General features: G+C 56.9%; 1 protein-coding gene across 6 annotated transcripts in view; it reads right to left on the bottom strand.

Moving 5' to 3' along the window:
* The window catches only part of PAX2 (paired box 2), a 90596-nt gene that overhangs the window by 65955 nt on the left and 2490 nt on the right, over nt 1-22151 (bottom strand). For 4 of the 6 annotated variants that reach the window (XM_046026151.1, XM_046026152.1, XM_046026147.1 and 1 more), the window contains exons 2-4: nt 13247-13357; nt 9592-9760; nt 8596-8793 (exon numbers count right to left, since the gene is read on the bottom strand). In XM_046026151.1, coding sequence (XP_045882107.1) covers nt 8596-8793; nt 9592-9760; nt 13247-13289 — 410 coding nt within the window. In that variant the 5' untranslated portion in view covers nt 13290-13357. The remainder of the gene's footprint in view (nt 1-8595; nt 8794-9591; nt 9761-13246; nt 13358-22151) is intronic. The other 2 variants (XM_046026148.1, XM_046026150.1) reach the window with 1 other exon arrangement.

Below are 22151 nucleotides of genomic sequence, written 5' to 3'. Positions count from 1 at the left end.
ATTTCTTGACCTTACTGCACCTACCGGGTAGGAACAGTTCCCCTCGTAGCCTGCTGCCCTGTCTTATGGCCTTTCTGCTTCTCCTGCCAGGCAGCACTTGTAGCGTCCCTCTGGCTTCCTCCAACCCCAAATGGCTGCAGGGGGAGCTCACTGCAGAGCAGTATGGGCAGGGCTGAAGGCAGGCAAAGGAGGAAGTCCAGGGCAGAGTGGCTGGAGGCTCCAGGGTACAGGGCCTCGAATCTGGACCACCTATGAAGTGAGGACCTCCCTCCCTCTCGGCCTCTCTCCGACTGTCCCCTCTGCTGGGGACCAGGCTGCAGTGACTACATTGCAGTGACCCGACAACCACAGCAGTCTGCCTCGTGGTGTAGATGGCCACGAGCCCCGGCTCCTGCGACTTCCTATGTCCTAACCCCTTTGTCCTTCCTGGTTGGCCTCCCTTTTCTTTTACCACCTTCTGAGTTCCCTGAAGTCCCCCTCAGCCTGGTCTACCAGCTGCCTGGAGCTCAGGCTCCCTCTGACCACCTCCAAGCACCACGAGAGACCCTTGGTGGATACGCACGGGATCCAACCACCTTTTCAAGCTTCCAGAGCTCCCTGCTTTGTACTCTGGCCATGCGCTCCATTCTCATCCAGCCAGGCCAGCCCCGGGGCCTCCCCTTTCACTCCTCAGCCTCCCCACCTCCTTTCTCACTCTTCAGCCCTCCTTCTGACTTCCACCCTCCCCTCCTACTCGTGCCTCACCCTCCCTTGCCCTCACCGTAGAGCGTGGACTCTCCCCTCCCCACTTACCTTCCTCAGGGGCTCCTGGACTAAGGGGCTCTGGGAACATTCCCCCCACCCCCGCTGCTGCACAGTTCGAGCTCTGGTCTGAAACAGGGAAGAGAAGCCAAGTCTGGTGACACAGCCCTGGGGTTGCAGACCGGGGTCCCAGGACTGAATCAGGCCTGAAGCCATGTTTTCATCCATCGAGGAATTTTCAAAACCCAAATCTTCCTGCCTCTAGGCTGGGCCCGCATATTCCAGCCCTGCGGTCCAGCTCTCACCGGCTCCATCCCAGCTCCTGCAGCCCCACTTTCCTCCCTTCACATCCCTACAATCAACCTGATCCCTCTAGAACGCCAACTCTCGGTTTCTCACACTCTCACATGAAACACACAAAATATCTTCTTATATTCTCTCTCAACAACCAAAAGAAAGAGTCCGTTGTTTTTGTTTGTTTGTTTGGGTTTTTCATTTGTTTGTTTGTTTTGTGGTTGCTGAGAATGACCTACAAGAGGAGCCTGGCTCCATGGCCTCTCCCGTCTCCCTCTTCCCTTCTCTATACCTTCTTCTCCTACCTGCGGGGGATGGCACGGGTCCCTGCTCCTTCTCCTCAGTGCCCCGTCACTCTCCTCTTCTTTCCCACTTCCAACAGCTCCCGGAGCCCGAGGCATCTGCCTGTGCCTTCATGTCCTGCCTGGTCTCCAAGGCCTCTCCAATCCCCAGTTACGTGTCTCTTACACAGAGCCTCTTCCTTATTTCCCCAGCTCCTGGGTTCCTGGGGGAGGACATGGCAGCTGGGCCCAGGGCCTGGCCCCTGGGAGAGCTCTGCCAATGACTGTGTTCCCATGCTGCTGTCATGCCTCCTGCCGGGGGGGAACCTATATCCTTTGGTGGGTCTTGGCGCCAGAACGTACAGGAAAGAGACCCACTGGGAAGAGCATTTTTTTAGTTGTGTATACAGTTGGTCCCTAACTAGTCTTGCCGACTGGGCTGGGACAAAGTGAGTGTCTAAGTGAAGATGGGAAGCTGATCTCACACCTCTCCAGTACGAAGGTGACATCACTGTAGCCAGGCCCCTTTTGGGGGTGGGGGGGCCTAAAAGGACCGTGGAGTATTACAGCGTAAACAAGATTGAAGGAAAATTTGACTTCAGTTTGCCCAAATTATGAAACAAAGAATCTTCAGCTGAGCCCTACTATCACCCACTGGCCCAAAGACTGCCTCACTGATTGACCTGATGGGCCAAGGACAAGGTGTCCAGCCTTTGTCTGTGACTGCAGGACACATCCTTTAGAACTTCCTCTCTTTCCTCTTGGCCTCGGAGCCTTTTTGCCAAAGAGCACACACACACATAGCCATACACGATGACAATGTCAACCTCTGTGCCTAGAAACCATTGTGAACCATGTTCAGGCTGCACCTTGCCAGCACCCAAACAACAGTTTCCATGGGAGGAAAACTTTCAACGCCATGGTTTACTGGTAGATTTCATTTCCCATCTGTTTATTTCACTTGGGATACGGGCATTGGTTGTGTGTTACTGTTTCCCACGCCTCAGATATGTCAGGGTCCTCTTTCCCTTTTCTGGACTCACCCACATGGCCAGGTGCACCTGTAACTGCTTCGCTTGCAAGAATCTGAACTCTGGACACCTGGCGTGGGGTGTGCGGAGAAACAGCAGGGATTCAGAGAGGTGGCTGGCCAGGTTGGAAGCCTTCACTGCACTCTTTTTTTTTTTTTTTTTTAAGATTTTATTTATTTGACAGATAAAGATCAGAGAGAGAGAGCGAGGAGGAAGCAGGCTCCCCGCCAAGCAGAGAGCCCGACGCGGGGCTTGATCCCAGGACCCTGGGATCATGACCTGAGCGAAAGGCAGAGGCTTTAACCCACTGAGCCACCCAGGCGCCCCTCACTGCACTCTTTTAAAGAACAGGAAGTGAAGGGGCACCTGAAGGGCTCAGTCAGGTAAGCTTGATTTCAGCTCAGGTCCTGATCTGAGAGTCGTGACATCGAAACCCACCCCCCTTCACTCTGGGGTCTGCAGGGTGTCTGCTTGGGATTCTTCTCCCTCTGCTCCTCCCACTGCACGGTCTCTGGCACGATCTCTCTCTCAAATAAATAAATAAATAAATCTCTAAAAAAGAAAGAACAGGAAGTGAAAAAGAAATATATAGACATCATTTCCTCTTACTATGAGACCTCCAACTCCAGGTAGCAACAAGGAGGGACTGAGGACAAAGCTGAGAACTAAGAGAGGAAATCACAGAGCTGGAGATTTAGGAAGCTGGGAGCAGAAAATGGAGCCCTTGGCTTAGGGTGTTCCTTCATCAGTCCTGCGGACAAGCTGGGGAAGGAGGTCTCCTATCCCCTGCGGGTTCCTAACAAGCCCCTCTTCAAAGTTCAGGCTCTTGGTGGGGTTTGCGGGGGGAGGGGTGGCATTCATCTTCTGCACCAGTTACTACCAAGTCTCCTCTTTCTCTGGAAGCTGTGATGTTCTGGTCTACAAGCACATACCATCCCATATACAACCACACTCTCTCGCAGACACCGGAATAAGCCCGTTTCCCGACTGTTGCCTCCCACACCAACTTCCGACGCTAGATCCAGTCCCTGGATCTACTCTGCACAGGAACTGGCCCCTTCTGCTGATATACACATAGCTCTGCTCCCTCCCCAACCCTCCCTGCTCTGGGCACCCTGTCTCCCTTCTCCAGGGGCTGCTCCTGCCCGGCCCCATCTCCCCTGGCTAATTCCCCCTGTGGCCCCTGTATTGAACTGCTGTGTTGTCCATTTCCCTGTGACAAGGGTTCTGGTTACAGAATTATTGATTGGTTTTCATGCAGACAGATGGGCCTTTCCTGAGCTCCCATCGAAATCCCTGGCTCTACGGGCTGATCGTTGCCTCTCGGGGTGGAGGACTGCACCCGGAGACCACCCTCCATGCAACCTTCTTTGCCCAGGCTGTGGACGGTAATAAATGGAGGCAGCCTGAACGATAATAAAAGCAATTGAGTAGGTTACCTGTGCAGACACAAGATTTATGCCTCTTCATATTTGATGTGATTGTTTTATTGAGTTCTCAAAATAGTTGGGACACTAGTTAGTTAGTTAGGAGGAGTCTCCCTCTCTTGTAACTAAGAAAACAAAAATGGCTTTTCAAGGGGTGCCTGGGTGGCTCAGTTTTTGGGCATCTGCCTTTGGCTCGGGTCATGATCTCAGGGTCCCGGGATCGAGCCCCACATTGGGCTCCCGGCTCAGCGGGAAGCCTGCTTCTCCCTCTCCCACTCCCTGTGCTTCTGTTCCCTCTCCCACTGTCTCTCTCTCTGTGTCAAATAAATAAGTAAAATCTTTTTTTTAAAAATGGCTTTTCAAGAGGACAGCTCCAGCTCATTTGAAGAAGTAAGATCAACAGTCGTACCCAGTTCCCATGTTAGTCTAGTGATGGGTGATCTCGGCAGCAGGAGAGCCCTCTCTGGGGAAGGACGGGTGAGCAAGCCTCCTCAGACAGAATCTGGTGCATCTGTTTGCTCTTTGTGGCCCCCTGTCTGGTAGGCCCCGGGCCACACAAGGCAAGTTCTCTGTCCTTATTTCTCCTCCTCCTCTGAGGACAGAGCCTCCTTCTTAGCCCACCAACTTGCCTTGGCTCTTTGCCACGAGACCAACAGCCCAACAGCTACAAAAACATGGAGATGTGGCAGGTAAAGCCACCCTTCTGGCCCAGATTCATGCCAAGCCAGGTCTAAGAGTCTAAGAGTCAAATGTGCAATGTTCTAGAAACTGAGTTTCAGAGAAAGAGATGCAAACTCCGGCCCTGACCATCTCTTCATCATTCCCAGCTTCTTTGGATAGGCCTTCAAACGAACAGCTGACCCGCCACTGTCACCCCACTGCCAGACCTCTGATGAGGCCCACGAATGACACAGGATGGAATCCTTGCCCGACACCGGGGCTGCAGCCGGGAAGCCAGTGTTGTCACCGCTGGGACAATGAACATGCTCGCTTCGAGCCAAACAGGCTGAGGGAGCACGTGGGTAGCAGGTGATCAGTGAGAAACTGACTCTGGAAGGGTCCACTCCAAAGATCTAGGGGCAGGAAAGGCCCTGATCCCAGGAGTGTAGGGCAGGCTGGAAAAGTTAAGAGAGCAACGGCCTTTCTGTTGGCTCATTCTAAGAGCTCACCCTCGGGGGATCCTTGGTAACCCTAGACTCTCTCTACCTGGAGTTTGTACTAATTCTTTCAAAGGAACTCTAATCTCTGCCCACAGCAACAGCCAAATCAGAGGACACTGGCATATAAACAGGAAATCCCTTCAGGCCTGGTCAGTTGCTCTGTGACATAACTGGGTGACTTTTTTTTTTTTTTAAAGATTTTATTTATTTATTTGACAGAGAGAGAGATTACAAGTAGGCAGAGAGGCAGGCAGAGAGAGGAGGAAGCAGGCTCCCTGCAGAGCAGAGAGCCGGATGTGGGGCTCGATCCCAGGACCCTGAGATCATGACCTGAGCCGAGGGTAGCGGCTTATCCACTGAGCCACCCAGGCGCCCCAACTGGGTGACTTTTTCCCCCTTCAGGAGCATGGATCTCCCTCGATCTCTTCCCACCCCGCCCCCGGCCATTTCCCACACCAGGTTTCAGTCTCAAATCACCTGTTTATAAACCTCGGTCCTCTACAGGGACGGCATATAAGCTGAGGGGCGGGCAACTCCATGCTTAGTGGTCAGTAACCCAATATTGAGACTGAGTCACAGAAATTCCACAGACTAAGCAATCCAGTCATCCCTCTGGATGTTCGACAGTGATCTCTGGGGGCAGGAGTGCATTTGGGAGGCATCCCTGACCCACTCCGCTGACTCAGAGAGGTATTTCTCTGAGGATTTGCCAGTGGAGTACGTGGATGGAATGTCCAAGCCTTTATCACAACAGGATCAGAGAAAACCAAAACCAATGTTAAGGCATGAAAGGCAATTTCATTTATAACCATAACAGCATATTTCAAGTGTGGCAACAGCATCCGTTTTGGGAAGAGAAGATGAAAAAAAAAAAAAAACCCTCATAATTTGGCTCAGGTGGGTGAGCGTGTGTGGACTTCCTTTCTTGCCAGCCACTGGCACACACACACACACTTACTCACAATGGTTAAAAGTACCAAAGACAAGTGGGCATCTCACCAACAGTAAGGCCCTATACTCAAGAATCACCCCAAGGTGCCACAATTCCTGCACAGAGGAAAATCTCCAGGCCCTTCCTATAGTGAGTAAAAATTTACAAAGTTCTGAAATCACCAACGCTGACAGAAACATCCCACCTTTATCAGGCTTCAGGGTAAAACTACAAATCTCAGATAAACCTTTCCCCCTTCAGAGCCAAGCACCCACAGGGACGAAGCCGAGGACATGCTGGCCTAGACACATCCCTCCAGCCCCAACTCACGGCACATGGGGAAGCCCTCAGAATTCTTTCCCAAACTGGAACGACGGGGGGGGGGGGGGGGGGGGGGGCGGATTCTGTCCCAGAGCGAAATCAAGAATACCTTGACTGCTCCTTGTCGGCAAAGCAAGCCGGCAAGCCTAGTCACAGACCCAGGGCTGGCTGCCCATGCTGCCAGTGGCTTCCCTGTTCTTCTCCTCCCACTCCCTCTCCATCTCCAGCAACACCTGCCCACGGAGGGCCATTTCTACACACCCAAAGGAAGCCTCGGTGCCCCTCAGGTGGTGGGGTTCCACATGACGAGCAGATTCCACAGCTGTCATCATTACCAAGCTGAGGCCGTTCTTTTCCTACTACTCCCTACTCACCCAGGGCTGGGTAGTCCACCCCCAGGCTTCTGAGATCAATCCTGGGGTCACCTGTTCCCTGCTTTCTGTGGCTTTTCAGAATGAGCCTTCCCAAACTCCTGCATGAGCCAGGTCCCCAAAACATCTGAGCCAGTGAAGGTGTATGTTGGGGAGAGGAAGGACAGAGTTCTAGACAGTGGGGGGGGGGGGGGGAGGCAAGGGATGCTGGCTCCATAAGTGCCTTGATGGCTCCAGTCCTCCAGCCATCAAGAAAAACAGACTGCCTTAACTGTGCATGTCTTGGGGTCCTCCAAAGCCTTGCAAATCCTACCACTGACGACAAGCATTTCTCTGGAATGTCCCCCAGGACCCCAGCGCCCAGTCCCATCAACATCGTTCCTCATCAGGCAGATCTCTGTTCCAGCTCGCTCCCAGGACCAGCAGACAGCCAAGAGGCTGAGTCTCCAGATGGCTCAGAAAACAAATGCTTTGTCCCCTGCCCTTTCCTAACCTCCCATCCTGCCCCAGCCCGGGAACTTCCAAGCCTCCTCTGGCTTTTAAATGCAAAAGACACATTCCTCTCCCAAACCACCCAGAGTCTTAATCCAGCTCCTTCGAAGGTGCCTGAATGTCAAACCGCTAGGCTTTCAGTACCTAGCGAGCCAGGCCCGGGGAGCTGGAGGGTTTTCGGAGGGTGTATAATTAGCTGATCAGTATTATGTTACCCTGTTCATAACTGAATAACCATTTTAATACAGATGGCACACACTGGGATAATTTCTGGGGTCGCCTCGCAGTACGTTACAGCACGAGTGTGGCAGAGGGAATCTTCTTTAGCCAAGGTACATTCTAGTAGCTAATTTTACCTGCTGTTTTCAGGATGATTTGGGATAATTCCATATCATTTGCAAAATATTAAAAAAAAAAGAAACTTGATACGTGATGCCAGTTTCAGAAAAAGGCACCATCTGAATTATTAGTTGTCCTGATAATGAGTCTATGAAGAATACAAAGAATAACAAGGGTATGAAACCCTCAGCCTTCTTCTCACTTGGGAATCTGCCCTAAAATGGGGGGGGGGGCAGGGGTTGGAAGGTTGGCCAAGCTGTCTGGAACTTGTACAAGGTCTCTGCTGATGTCAGATAGTACAGTTCTGCGATGCTGAAGCCATCCTGGGTCCCTGCATCCTACTGCTCCTTGTGCCTGCTCTAGCTGACACGGGCCCAATTTGCACACCGGCATGGTGCATACGCACATGGAGCGTCCATGCGTACTGTCCCAGAGAGCAGGCTGGAGTGGCTTGGGGAGTGGGAGGCTACCTTGCTCAACTCCAGCCTATGTCGGCCCATGTGCCTGAGCCTGTCACTGTGCAGATCTCTCCCTAGCCCTACACATCCCAAAGTGGAGCCTGGGGGTCTAGAGCTCTCCCTGCCTGCCTGGTGTCCCACTCCTTGTCCAGCTCCTCTGCTCCCTGCCAATTGCTGGCTGGTGGCTGGTGTTTGCTCTCAGGCCTGGACACTTGTGTTTATAGGCCGGAAATCTGTGCGGAGCTGGCTAGCAAGGCCTGGGCTCCTGGGAGGCAAGCTTTGTGGGAGTTGGCAGGGAGAGTGGGGAAGCCAGGACAGGCGGCTGCCCCTGGGGAAGGGAGCATGCCTTTAGAAAGGGAAGTCTGTTTGGAAGCGATGAATAGACACTGGTCATTTTAAAGGCTTCGGCTGTAGGCTGTGATTGTCTCTAGATACCGAGGCACGTAATCTTGGAGTCTTAATTACCACAAACACTTGGATTCATTTCCAGGACGCCCGCGGGAGAAGCCTGGCAGGGAATACCCAGCCCTGAGCTAGAGACAGCTCTGTCTGTCTGTCTGTCTCTCTGCCTCCCAGGTCTCTTCTCCCTGCCCGAAGGACTTCAGGGCTTGGGGGGGGGGGGGGGCTGAGAACCTGGAGCAAAGGCAGGGACGGGGGGGAAAGAACAGAGACCACAAGCTGGGAGACGCCCTGATGGGCAGGAGCTGGAAGCTGGAGTCCCGCCCTGTAGTCGGGGCTGGTTTGCTCACCTGTTGATGGAAGAGACGCTGGGCACAGTGTCATTGTCGCAGATGCCCTCAGCCAGGAGCCGGTCTCGGATCTCCCAGGCGAACATGGTGGGGTTCTGTCGCTTGTATTCAGCAATCTTGTCCACCACTTTGGGCGTCGCCACTTTGGGCTTGGAGCCTCCAATCACTCCGGGCTTGATGCTGCCGGTCTCATAGTACCTGCGCCGGGAAGGCCGGCGGGGTCAGCGAGAACGGGCCGTGGCAGGGGGCAGGGAGGCTGCAGGCTTCAGGGCGGTGGAGCCTCGCTCCCACCCGAGGCAGAGTGAAGGGAAAAGACTCGGCGCGCGGCTGAGCCAGCTTCCAGGGGTGCGCTTGGCTGGGGCGAGGGACGGACCGCAGGAGGAGGGGGAGGAGGAGAGGGACACTCCCTCCAGGAAGACAGTCATGCCGGGACTGAGAGCAGAGCACACCGGCGGGGATAGGTGCCCCTGGGAGTTTGAAAGCCTGGCCTTTTATTTGGAAAGAACAGGAGGAACAGCACGATTCCAGGCCTCCAGGCCCACCAGGGCTGAGGCCCCCACCTGCAGCCCTTTCCTACTGAGCACTGAGCCCTGGTGAGAGCCAGGACCCTCCTGTCCTCTCCCCAGGGCTGATTTTTACTTTCCTCTTGGGGACGCATTTATACTCCCCACCCTGTTCCTCTAAGCCCCCCAGTCTGCATGAACTCTGCTTGGAGAGGAATCCCTCCCTGTCTGAAGTCTGGGATCCAGCAGCCTCTTCTCAAGAACCAACCCTAAAGCTGGGCAGGAGCTGAGTGACCCTTCTCCACCCTTACTCCTGTGCCCGTGGCCACCACCTGAGTACCCTCTCCAAAAGGAGCAGCTCTCTAGGTTCCCCCCAGTATCCAGATACCCCGTCTCCCACTGGCGTCCTGGACTTTGAGCCAAGTCCTTGGTCTGGAGACCCAGGGCCTCCAGCTGAGGAGGCTTCTCCCAGGGGCGGCTCTGAGGCCCTCACCTGCCCAGGATTTTGCTGACACAGCCGTGGCTGACCCGCAGCTGCCGGGATATGTCGCAAGGCCGCACCCCCTGGTGGGCCAGCTCCACGATGCGCTGCCTCACCACGTCGGGCAGGGGCCGGCCGTTCACAAACACCCCCCCGAGCTGGTTCACACCCCCGTGCCCTGCTGGGGAGAGACAAGAAAAAAACACAACACCCCACACACAGCAGGGACCAGCCATTAGTCAGGGTCCGAGGCCCAGGACATGCGAAGGGAGCAGGCAGGGCGGAGGGGCATGATCTGGGACGCGCGGCAGAACGGAGGTCCGCGGCTGCCGAGCAACGCAGGGCAATTGGGGATTGAAACCCACGGGCCGTAGAGACGTGGAAACGCAGACGCAGGGCAGAGAGCAGGGAAGAACAGGGCTCTAAGACCAGCAACTCTCAAGGGAGAAAGTGAGGGAAGGAATGGAGAAACAGGGTGAGAAGAGGGCAGGGGGGAATTAATGCCAGCAGGAAAGAATGTAGGAGAGGAAAAGAAGGGCGGAGCAGAGAGCAGAAGCAGGGCCAAGCGGGATCCCGCCTGAGCCGCAAGCAAGGGGGAGTCATTGGTGTGTGTTAGGGCTTGGAGGCAGATAACTTGGTGGGGGTGTGTGTGGGACCGATTGACTCAATACAAAAGGGCTCTGAGCAGAGAGGGGGGCTAAATGTCTGACTCCCTCCTTTTGCTCCCTACCTCTTGTATCTATTTTTAATCAGAATTGGTGTTCCTGCCTCCTTCCCTGAGTTTTTGTTTTTGTTTTATTCTGGCTTTCGATCGGGATTTTTCCTTTCCTTTATGTTTTTTATCTTTAGATATTTGGAGGCCATATTTCCCACTTGAATCCCTAGCGTCTAAAGTTCAAAGAAAGCCAGGTGGAGGACAAAAGGCTGAAGACGCAGCGGTCCGGTGTCCGTGCTCAGAGCCCGGGAGGCAGCCGGTTGCCGCGCGGGCCTCCCATGGGCAGCAGCCAGAGAATGCAGGCTGCCGGGGCTTGTCTGCCTGCCGCCCAGAGCCAGGCTTGGAACCCACTGCCTCACCTAGGTAGCACGGTACAGGTCTCCTAGACAGGCTGAGGGCTCACAGGACACCCTGTGCTGCCAGCCGGAGCCAGCTCCCGTCCCTCTGACCTCTTAGATCTCGGCAACCTCCCAGGACACCGTGAAGCAAGGGCATTTGCTCTCCTGGCCAGGAGGAGGGCACCGGGTCTCCCGCGGGGTCCTCCAACCTCGGAGCCAAAGTGGTCACCGGATATCAGGCCCGAGGACGCTGCGCGGGGCCCCATTCTCCCTGGCCTACAGCAGTCCAGAAATCCTGCACCCAGAGCCGCAGTTCCTGAGCAATCCAAGCGCAGAGTTCTAGTGGCAGGCCTGACTTGGCCGGAAACCTACAGACCGGTTCCTGCTGGCCTCAGGCGACTTTCGGAGAAAGCGGGAACATCTGCGTTCCGCTCATTTCTTTCCCTTCCCCTTCTGGGGGTACTGAGAGCAAGGGCTGGTGAAACCCCTGGGGAGAGGCTTCTGATCTGCAGGCTGGGAGAGGCTAGAACCTCTTGTTTTTGCCTCTCATTCCCGCTACTCTCCCTACCTCTAGCCCCATTCCTCACCCCTCCCTTCCCTCCAAACCCCGATCATCAATAATTTAGGCCCCGGGAGAACTCGCGTTACCGGTATGAAAAGGCGGCAGCTGCGGGCAGATTAAAGATGAATAATTCAGCCTCCCCCGGGCTCCGGGCCCGGCCCCTCGTCCCCAATCTAAGGGAAGGGGATGGGAAGGGGCCCGACAGGAGTCCAGGGCCGCGGGCCGGAAGCCGTAGCTCAGTCAGGCCTGGAATGCGCCACTGCCGCCGGCGCGGACTCGGGCTGCGGCTGATTGCTGGCCCGGCCGCCCGCGCCGCGCTCTCTCCCTTCCTCCGACCACCTTCAGCTCGCCTTGCCCCCTTTTGGGTTTCAAAGTGACACCCAGTGGGCGGCTGGGACTCGGCAGATCCCCGGCAGAATCGGCCAAAGAGCGAGTGCAGAGGCGGCCTGGCAGGGAGGCCGGCGGGTTGGGTGAAGACGGCGAGAGGACCCGGTTCCACTCGCTCGGAAAAGGAGACAGAATTTCTGGCTCAGCTGGTGGAGACCAGCGGCGTCCCGAGGCCCCTGACTCGGATTACCTGTACTTGGAAATTATTTAGGAAAATATATTTTACCCCAGGAGTATTTTTTTTAAAGCTCCCCCCTGTAATGCTAATTATAAGCTTAGAGAAAAACAGAGGTCTTCCTCCTTGGCTCTCTTTTCTGGAGCACCCATCCAAGCCAGGGCTAAAAAAGTTTCCCTGTGAAAAGTTACAAATCATCCTCAATTATTAATCTACAGAGGAGAAGTTTTCTATTTAGAATCGATTTATCTAAAAAAAAAAAAAAAAGACTGCCAAAAAAAAATCTCTGAATTGTTCTCCAAGCTAAAGACATAGGACATGAATTAGATAAATTCAAATTTCTTAAAATAATTTCCTCTTTTCTTCTTTTTTCATTTTTTCTCCTCTTCTCTTTCCTGGATAACATCCTTTCTGTTTTCTTTTATTTTCTTCCACCTTTTCAAAATTTCTCTTTCCTTTCTCCCCAGCTTGGGCGTTTGCCTTCCTTTTGTTCTTTCCCCCTCATTTCCCCCCTCTTTGACTACCCACTGGCCAGGTCACTGACTGGACTGTCTTCACCATGGAGTGGGAGGCCAGCAAAGAGCTTCCAGAACTGCAAGCAGAGCTTGGCTCTGCCCAGGGGCCGCCTGGCAGGCTTCTCTACTCCATCTCTTCCTGACTTCGATTTCTCCTTGGAACCCCTCTTTGTTTTTAGAACATCTCTCAGGGAGAGGTGGAGAAAGATGACCACCATGTCCCGCTGGTCTCAGCCTCCCAACTCAAGGAGAAAAGAAGGGGAAGAAGGAGAGGAGAAGGAGGGAGGAAAGAAAAGAAGAGGAACGATCACAGCCAGCTCACAAGAAACCCTGGCTAGACTGCCAGGGCCTGAGATGCTGGGAGCTGAGGGTCAGTTGGGGGCACCCCACCCCCACACTCTTCTGCCTGATTGTCCTGACACTGAAGCTGCCAGTGCTAGGAGTCTCCTCCTGGACAAGTACACTCTTAAGTTTGAGAAAGGTAGAGATGAACGGAGGGTGGAGGAGGATGGGAGAGAGAGAGAGAGGGGTGAGAGGGAGAGAGGGAGAGGGAGAGAACAGAGAAAACAACACAACACAAACCCCTCTAAAACTGCCTGCCAATTAGTCTCCCAGCCCAGGGCAAGAGGGTGACCAGGGAGTGGGATGGCTAGAGCCAGGGCCGGGGGCTGTGGATTGATGACCTCAGAAGGAGCAGGTGGAAGAAAGGAAGACAGGTGATGGGCACCAGGGAAAGTAGGAAGGCAGGTAGAGGGATAAGTATTGGTGACATAAGGCAGAAGAGGGAAACTGGAGGCTTTAGAAACGCTGGAAAATGAGGGGAAGAGGAAGAACGAAATGGGGGGTCTGGAGAAGCCAGCGCAGTCTCCAAGATGGGACCTGAGTGCAGGGGGCCAGGGCAGCGCCGGGACAGGACGTGAGAGGGTTAGGACGGGAAGCCCCGAGCTGGGACAGGAGCCGGGCGCCGGTACTCACGGTGCATCGCGGAGAAGGGGTCTGCTTTGCAGTGCATATCCATGGGGAGGCAGAGGAGCGGGAGCAGCGCGGCCGCCGCCGCCGTGTCGCCTCTCAAACTCAACTTCAGGACTTGAGGAGAAAAGGGAGGGACGTTGGGGAGGGGGGCGAGGTGAGCGGGCGCCCGGCTGCCGCGGGGCGGGCGGGGGACGCCGCGGTGAGCTCCCCGCGGGGACGCTTCCTGGGCGGATCCGAGCTTGCAACCGCAGCGACCACAACTTCCCACCGTCGGGGCGCGGGGCTGGGCGGTCAGCAGAGCCGCCCCGGGGCGGCGGGCCGAGCCAGGGGGATCTGGGGGCGCATGGCGCGCGCGGCAGCTGAGGCCACGGCTGAGGCTGGGCGGGGGGAGGTGGCTCGCTCACTCCCCTGGAACCCGGTCATCCAAGAGGCGGCGGTCGGAGAGGGCGAGGAGCTGGGGCGGCCCGAGGGCGCCGGGCGGGGAGCCGGGCCGCTCCAAGTGCCGGTGAGTTGGCGAAGTTGGCAGAGAAGTAGCAATCCTCGGGATGTCCGAGCGGACGCCTCCGGGAGGGGAGAGCGCGAGCCGGGCCCCCGCCCCCGGAAAAGGCAGGCGCACGCCGCGGCGGCCGAAAGGCCGGGAGGGAGGGAGGGAGCCGAGCAGCGCCGGCAGCACTGGGCTGGCCCCAGGTGGGTTGCGGCTGCGAGAAGACTCGGCCGGAGACTGGAGCCTCCGCTCCCGGTGTGTGTCTCTCTAAAAGCTGCAAAGCCCCCTCCAGACCCCCTCCCCCTCCCCGCGCTGGGAGATGGATGACTTGTCAGACAAAGGCAATAGATTCCACCACTCTGTGATTCGCCAGCGCCGGAGCCCCGAGCTTCGGCGAGGAGGGCCCCGCGCCTGTCACTCCGGTGCCGGCGAGGGGAGGGTAGGGGAGGGGGAAACGGGAGGGAGGGAGGAAGCAGCGGGCGATGGAAGAGGGAGGGAGGGTAGCGGGCCAGGGGGAGGGGAAAGGGGAGCCCGGGATTAAAACTACGCTGAGAAACGAAACTCGCCGATAAGATAAACGTTAGATAAGGATAAAGAGCGGCCAGTCTAATGAATATTCAGGCAAGGACCTAGTGCCGCGGAGCGCGCCGCTCTCGGAAGCCAGGCTCACAGTCCCAACTCACCCAGCCCTGCCATCCACCGGCCAGTGCCCGCGTGGGCCACGCGGCCCCGAGCCCAGTCCGCATCCCTAGTCTTAACCCCCCTCCTCTCAGCTCTGAGTTCCCTTCCGTTCCTTCCTGAGTCTTCCTTCCTCTCTCTGGTCCTTCCCTTTCGCCTTTCCCTCCTGAGGTGCCTCCCCACCCACGCACCCCCAATTCTCATTCCGGGGCACAGTGCCCGGCAGTTTGTCCTCTCTCATTCCATGCGCGGCTGCGCGAAGGGCTTCCCTCGTCCCCTTGGCCATCAGAGTCTGGGTAGCCCAGAACGCTCTGTTTAGGATGGAGCTGAAGACCTCCAGCGAGGACCCACCTGCCTCAGTGGGACCCAGCGGACAGTGGGAGAGCCAGGGACTTGGCTTCTGGACCCTTGGGTGGCCTGGGAGAAGGGCCTGGGGAGGGAGACAGTACAGAGCGACTGGTCGCTGGAGGCAGAGGACGCGGGAGCCGAGGTTTGCTCTCCCCGGCTGGGGAGAAGAGGCTGCGAACGAGGCTGAGCGCCGCCCGCTGCCAGCTTGACGGATCCCGAGCTACGCAGGAGGCACAGCGCGCTCGGCCCGGCCCTGCTTTTGCTGGAGCCGCTGGCCCAGCCTCCGCAGCCCTCGTCCGCACTCGCTCGGGTCCGCTCGTACGCACCAGGCAGAAGCCCTTTGTCTCTTAACTGGTTAAGTACAGAATATCCGGGAGATCTTTATGAAATATTTTCCCTCGTCTCATAAATCATCTTGGCACTTCAGCTGATGTTTTAACTCTCTCTCCCTCCTTCCCTCCCTCCCCCCCCCCCCTTCCCTGGGTCTGCGAAAGGGCGGCTCAGGGAAGCCCGCGCTGGGCTCTTGCTGCTCGGTCTTGGGGCGCCTCTGGCCCCTGACTGCAGACCCTGGCGCCCGCGAAAGAGCCGCAGCCTCACAAGGCTGTTCCGGTGGCCAGTGCCCAGGCAGCCGCTAGGCTGGGGGACCCACCGCCCCACTCAGCCAGGAGACTTCTACTGGGCCTATTGCATCCTGGGGGAGGGGCGGGGATATGTTCAGAATGCTCTTACTCCTCCGACCGGGGATCCAGCCAGGCTCAGTCCTACAGGATTCTGAACCACCCACTCCTTAGGGGGCTGACTCAGCTGGACATTTGCCCTCCCCCTTCCTGGATCCTCCTGAGCCTAATCTGCTTAATCCACCTGCGGAGTAACTTTTGGGAGGGAAAAACAAAAAAACAAACAAACTTCCCTCCAGCCCCCTCCCTCCCAACCCTCACTCCCTCTTCCCTTGGGCGGCGAGGCTGGTTCCCTTGGGCTGGAGGGTGAAGGCGCAGGGTCTAGCCCCGAAGGTCAGTCTCTTCCTCTAGAGACCTGCAGATGGCGCTCCCGGGTTTGCTTTGGCCTCCCAACCCCACGTACACGCACTAACTTTGTGTGGGGAGTGAGAAAAAAAGGAAAACACAGTCCCGGCAGCCTCAGGGAAAGGCTCCCAGGCTTGGGAGAAAGGAGCTTTCAGGTGGTATTACCTGGTACAGCCTTGGGCGTCCTTCAAGAAGGTAATTAACCAAGATTGGGTGGAGGGACAGGCACAGGGGAAGGATCCTTACTGAAAGGAGCTCAGAACTCAAGGAGCCCTTTGCCCCCAGGTTTCCCTACATTGGTCCAGAAAGTTAAGTCTTGGGGAGTCTGAACTACAGGAGGAATAAGACTGTAGACAGAACCCCCCCCACACACACACATAGACTCATTGATTTTTCCAGACCCAGCTAGACATATCTCTATGTTGCACGTACTATGAAGAAGTGTGGATGCAGACAACAGGCATTTCCATGTATTGGGCAAGAGGGATGTCACATTTTGTGAAAGGGGACTTGGGGAACTTAATGCACAAAGTGTGCTACAAGTTATACTCGCACACCTATCTTTCCCATGTACCCCCCAAGGAGTGAAGACCCTTCCGTGACAGTCCACTTCCCAGGTGGCCTCTGAAGTCCCAGAATCACTCCCACCCTGGTCACCCCCACGTCCTGGGACCCCTTCTCCAGCACTGCACTAGTTGGACACTCATCCTCCCTCCAGTCCAGCCCCTGGCAGCTTCCTCCTCAGCTCCAGCCCATTCCTGGGTCTAGAAAGTTAAAGAGCAATGATCCCTGATGATTAGAAATGCTTTTAGCCAAGGCTCTTCCTTCTCCTATGGCTCCGGAGCTGGCCTATAGATCTCTCTCCAGGCACTGGCCTCTCCCTCTGATGCTTCCTTTCCTGTTCTTCCCATTCTTCTTCTATAGAGTCTAGTAGAGGAGAAAAAAAAAAAAAAAAGGCAAGAAAGGGGAAAAGGGAAGAAGAAAGTAGAGGAAAGAGGAAAAAAAAGAGAAATAAAGAAAACAACCCAACCCCAAACACAACCCGGGCTCCGACCTGTCAGGGTTGGTTGCCTTTCCCGTCTGCCTCTAAATGAACCTTTTCTCTCTGGTGTTTTCAAAGCGGCCCTTCCACCCCCCAACCTAGGGGCATTTACACTTCAAACAAGGCGCCCGCCTCCCTGCGGAAATTTAAAGGCAAATAAACTTTTGGGGAGTTGCTCTGATACCCATCTCGGGATTTGCTTCATTAGCCGCCTCTGTGCATCTGATCTGCCCAATAAATCTTCCTTGTGGATCTCCGTTCCTTCGCCTTCTCCGCTCCCTTCCCTGCCAGGCTCTCCCACTGCCCCAGCCCTTGCCTCCTTTCTGGCGGCTGAATTGCAGCTGGCCTGACTCTCGCTGTCCAGGGCCTGTTCCCGCGGGGTGTAGGTGTGGGAGAAACAGGACCCCCCGCTTGACTTCCTCCCCCGCACCCCAAGTGAACAAACGCACAGGCATCCCAAGCTGAGCGTGACTAGTGCTCCGAGCTACCAGATGCGTTTCTGGACAGATTGTGCATGAAGTGAAGTGCTCATGGAGACCCTATCCGCTTCCCCCATGTACACCAGCTCTCTTCTCCACCCTTCTGCTCCTTTTCTGGTTTCCCATTCCCTGGCCCAGCTCTTCCTGTCAGGGTGAGGAAAGGCAGAGGGGTAGTTACCTCTTGGCTGTAGGCAGAGCCCTGATCCAGAGCCCAGACTCACCCCTCAGTGCCCCTCCACCCCAACCTGGAGCAGTTTGGGCTGGCAGCTGGGCCCTAGGGGGCTGGGGGCAGCCGGGGAGCTTCCCAGCCGGCCCCTCCCCCTTGGCCTGGGTTTGTCCTCCTCCTTCCACTCCTTCCACCTCCTGGGGAGCGGCAAAGGGAGCCAGGGCCAGGCCTCTGAGGGAGGGGATTAGAAATTCCGAAATTAAATGTATCTCCCTAGGAAATGCTCCCCACAGCGCGGACCAAATTAAACGCATTAAAGTTCAGGGGGGAAAAAAAAAGCTGTTTAGAACCAAGGGGGGAGAAAACTAGTCTGAAGGGAAGAGAAGCAGAAACGAAGGAGGGAAGAGAGTAAGGTAGAGCAAAGTAGCAGCTTCGCAGCGGAGCTCCTTTTCTGAATTAGTCCCGGTTTTGGAAGTCACCGCCACTGGCACCAGAAAAAAAACAAGAAAAAAGCAAAGAGAAAAAAAGTTCGCTGACAATCCAAGTGTGGGACCATGGCGCAGCCCGGGGCGCCACTCTCCGCGACCAGATCCTAGGCCTCCGGCGCGCAAACCGGCCCCCTCTCCAGCTAGGCCTGACCCGCTCCCGCCCGGCCCTCTCCCCTCCCCCTCCCCATTTTCTCCCCGCCCCTCCCCCTTCCTCCTAGCCCTCTGGTCACGTTGGAGGATGGCTTTTTTTTTTTTTTTTTTTTTTGGAAGAGCTTCTGGTACAATATGGAGCACCATGGGCTGCAATTTCACACTCCACGGCACATTCCCCCTAAAGCTACTTTCTTTTTTTTTTTCATCTAAGACCCCCTAATTTCTGCTTCCTCGCTCCCTCCCTTGCTCCCTCCCTCCCTCGTCTCTCAGTCTTCTTTTCCCGCTTTTGTTCCCAATATTTGGGCTCCCTGCGTGAAGCCGGGGTTGAGGGAGGGTGCCTCCCGGCTGGCCCCGCCCGCTCGGTCTGTTGGTCCTGTGGAGGCCCGGCGCACGTGCTGCGCCTTTATCCTCGCCGGCCCCTCCCCCTTGAACCCGGCTGCTCCTCGCCAGAGGTCCCAGCGACCTGCCCGGCCCTTCGCAGCCCCTTGAAGGGAAAACGACAATGCAAGCCACTTGGCCACCAAAGCGGCCTCTTAGCGGCACGGGCCTGCCAGGTGGCGGCCGCCGGTGGGCCACCCGACTGGGGAGCTGAAAAAATTGTCAAGCCAGGAGAAACTGGCCAGTAGGTCTACAGGGTAGGAGTGGAGGGCCCTGTGTTACCGAAAACAAGCTGGAGGGTGGGAGGCAAGAGGCGTACAGAGGCTGTGATGCTCCCAGCTCAGACCTGCATACAGCCTGTCCCACACACCCCCACCCAGACAATCATGGACTTGCACAGCTAAAGGGGTCACTCACCCCACAACCCAGAAGCAGCAGCAGCCACCACATTCAGTCCCTTTCCCTCTTTGGGCCTCAGTTTTCTTACCTGTAAAATAGGGATGATTACCTGTCTTGCCTACTCCATGGACCAAAGCACTTTGAAAACAAAACATTTCTGTGGTTGGTTAAGGAGTAAAGTGCTCAGCTTTCTGAGCGTTTACCCTTCCCCAAAGGGAAGGAGGGATCTGAGCTGGTTAGGCAAGCCAAGGGGTGGTGCTTTCCATCCAACTTCTATCCTGTAAAGGAAACAAGAGGATTCCTTGCTGCCTCCCTTCCTGTGTTCCCTCCTTTCAGGATTTTTCCTCCTTCCATTGACTATACCACACCCTGTCCATGTTTACCACTCTGCCCTCTGTCTTTCCTGACACTCCATTCTCACTTCTTCCTGTACCCTCACCACGCTGCCTCAGCGCAGATGCTAGAGGACCCGTTAAAGTCCTACCGCACCACCCCCCCCCCACCAACAGCCAGGTTAATTGCAGCCTCAGGCGCGGTCCCCCTCGGGCCAGTCTGCCAAAACCGTTGGGAAGCGGCTGGACGATTCACTGAGACGTGGGAAAGGAAATCCCGTCCAGTCTGGTTCCAAACAAAGAAAGTTGGTCCTCCCAGGACCTTCCGTCAACCTGCCAAAACCGGAGCGGAGCTGAGACCGTGGGGAGAGGCCTGCTAAAGGGGAGTCCTGGAAGGCGGGGAGAGAGGAGGGGAAGAAAAGGGACACGAAAAGGGTGCTGAGGGAACGGAGAAGACACCTGTCTCTAGAAGGCCCGAAGAGGCTGGTTTGGACGAAGCCGGGGTCCCCAGCCCGCCAACACCTCTTCCCTTCCTCCCCAAGCCCGGGTGAGAGAGCGCGAGTGAGGCTGTGCCGGAGGAGGGGGGGGTGGGGGGGAAGTAATGATTAACACCCCCCTCTCAGCCTGGCCTGGAGCCCGCAGCCGAACCTGGCCGTGGTGGAGGGAGAGACAGTACGGGCGGGCCCCGGACCGCCCCGGGGCTCCCCGCTACCGCCACCGAGATGTAGGGGGCTGCAGAGGAAGGGGGCAGGCGGGAGCTAGCTGGGGGGCAGCCGAAAGGGAGCGGCGTGCAGGGCAGCGGGGAGAGCGCGACTGCAGATGCTGGACAGGCCAGCGGTGAGCGAAGGAGCCACAGCCGACGTGCAAGGAAAGGAAGGGGCCAAACGCGGGCGCGCGGCTCCGCAGCGCAGAGGAATAGTTAGAGAGGGGCGGGAGCACCCCGGCTGAGTTTTGCCGGACTTGCGAGCAAGCACCAAATCTACTCTGTCGGATCCATCCGCGGCGCGCCCGCCCTCCCTTCCTCCTCTCCCAGCAGCTGTATGGATGCGAGGAGCAGGCGGAGAACGCGCCAGAGCCGGGAGCTGGTAAGGCAGGGGGAGCCCCGCCAACCTAACGCAGGGAAGCGCAGGGCAGGGCCGCCAAGGCGGGGGACAAGCTGCTGGGCGCCGCGAAGTGGCTGGAGACAAAGGACCTGAGCGGAGGGGAGAAGGGAAAAGAGTGGGGCTGATAGAGACTGGGAGAGAACCAAAGCATAAGGGGCTCTCTGGGGACCGGCTCTCCTGACACCTCCGCCCAACCCAGCCCAGAGCCGGGACGTCTGGGGGCTCGCTCCTGTTCGGGTGCCTGGCCCATGGGCCTGTGGCCTGGGGTCGGGGCAAGGGGTGTTGCTGTGGCTGTGGGGGCCGTGAGAGAGAGAGAGAGAGAGTGTGTGTGTGTGTCTACGCGCGCGTGCGCGCGTGTCTGTGCGCGCGCGCGAAGTTTAAGCAGACGGGAGGGGGGGGGGCGGAGTGGGGGGTGGAGGGAGGGTCTCCGCTGTAGGGTTAGACCCCAGCCCCAGGAGGCTGCAAGCCTCCGCCCTCCACCCTCCGCGGTACAGAGCCGTCCACTTCCCGAACTTGAAACAAAAGGGCTGCACCAAATCCCTCAGGAGCCAGCACAAGGGCTCTTCCTGGAAAAAGTGCTTTGATTTGAGACTCTAAAGGTCACTGCATCCAGGATTATTTCTTAACTTCCTGTAACTGTTCCTGGGGGGGGGGGGGAGGGGGGAGAGGCGAAGTAAATCTTGGACAGAAAAAAGCCCGGGTCCCAGTAGTTTTCTCCGTCGTGTCTGGACCGGCGGTGAGGTCTAGACCCGCGGCTAACGAACAGATTGAAGAAACTGACTAATGGAGGGAGGAAGCCTCTTTCCATTTCTAAATCAATTAAAGAGAATTTCTGATGGGTCTCCTTGGGGGCTGAACATCTCTTGGTGAGGGGATCGCCTGAGAGTGTTGTAAGGGTGTGTGGAAGGTGTGTGGGGGTGTGGATGGAGAAGGGTGTCTGGGCAAACAGCTGTGTCCCAGGCTGGGCTGAGATAGGCGCTCAGGACCCATCTCCAGCCAGCACCTCCCCCTCCTCCCTCTGCCCTCCGCCGAGGCTGCTCCGAGGCCAAGGCCTTCTCAGCCTCTTCCTGCGGGGCCGCCAATCAATCCTGCAGGTCAACACAGCAATTAATAACGGGGTGAGGAGGCCTGGCAAAAGAGGGAGGGAAGGCGTCGAGCTGTGTCTCCCCCAGGCTCTGAGGGTCCAGCGGAGGACCAGGGAGTGGGAGGGGTCTCTAAGGGCAGAAAGAAGCCTGGGAACTCAGTGTGGGCCAGGGAGAGGGCCCAGAGCCCCAGGAAGGAGAGGCAGGGGACCAGTGACAGGGAGCCAGAGAACCAGCTAGGACAGGCCAGCAGGCATCAAATAAATGTCTTATTTTTATGATTCTGGGGGTATAGGCGACGAAGGCCAAAGACCACAATTGACCTAGTTGCAGATTCTCTCTCCTTCCTCCACGCCTTGCCTTTTCCTGGTGGTTTACGCTGCTCCAGATCTGGCTCAGGGACACTACATAAAACCCGCATCCTTCGCAAACCCGGCTGTGGCGGTTGCGCCAGGGCGTCAGCCAGGCACGCTCGCTCGCGCGCGTGTGTCATTGTCATTTTGAACTAGGCGGATGAGGCCAAAGGGGCCCAGGGGCCGTCTGGGGGACACAGAGCCCCCCCCCCCCCCGGAGCTGTGCCCGGGGCCAGACGTGCCTAAAGTAGAAATTAGGGCCGGAGCGCGGCGCGGGGCATGAAAAGAAAGAAAGCGGCTCCGAGGGCTGAAGACTCCGGGCCGCCTCGAAGGGAACGGTGGCTTCCTTCTCTGAAACACAGCCCTGCCCCCTGCCCAGCTCCGCAGCTCTTCCCCACTCT

Source organism: Meles meles, chromosome 13 (assembly GCF_922984935.1).
Source record: "Meles meles chromosome 13, mMelMel3.1 paternal haplotype, whole genome shotgun sequence".
Lineage (NCBI taxonomy): Eukaryota > Metazoa > Chordata > Mammalia > Carnivora > Mustelidae > Meles > Meles meles.
Note: the sequence above shows the minus strand (reverse complement) of the source record. Positions and strands in the feature narration are given on the sequence as shown.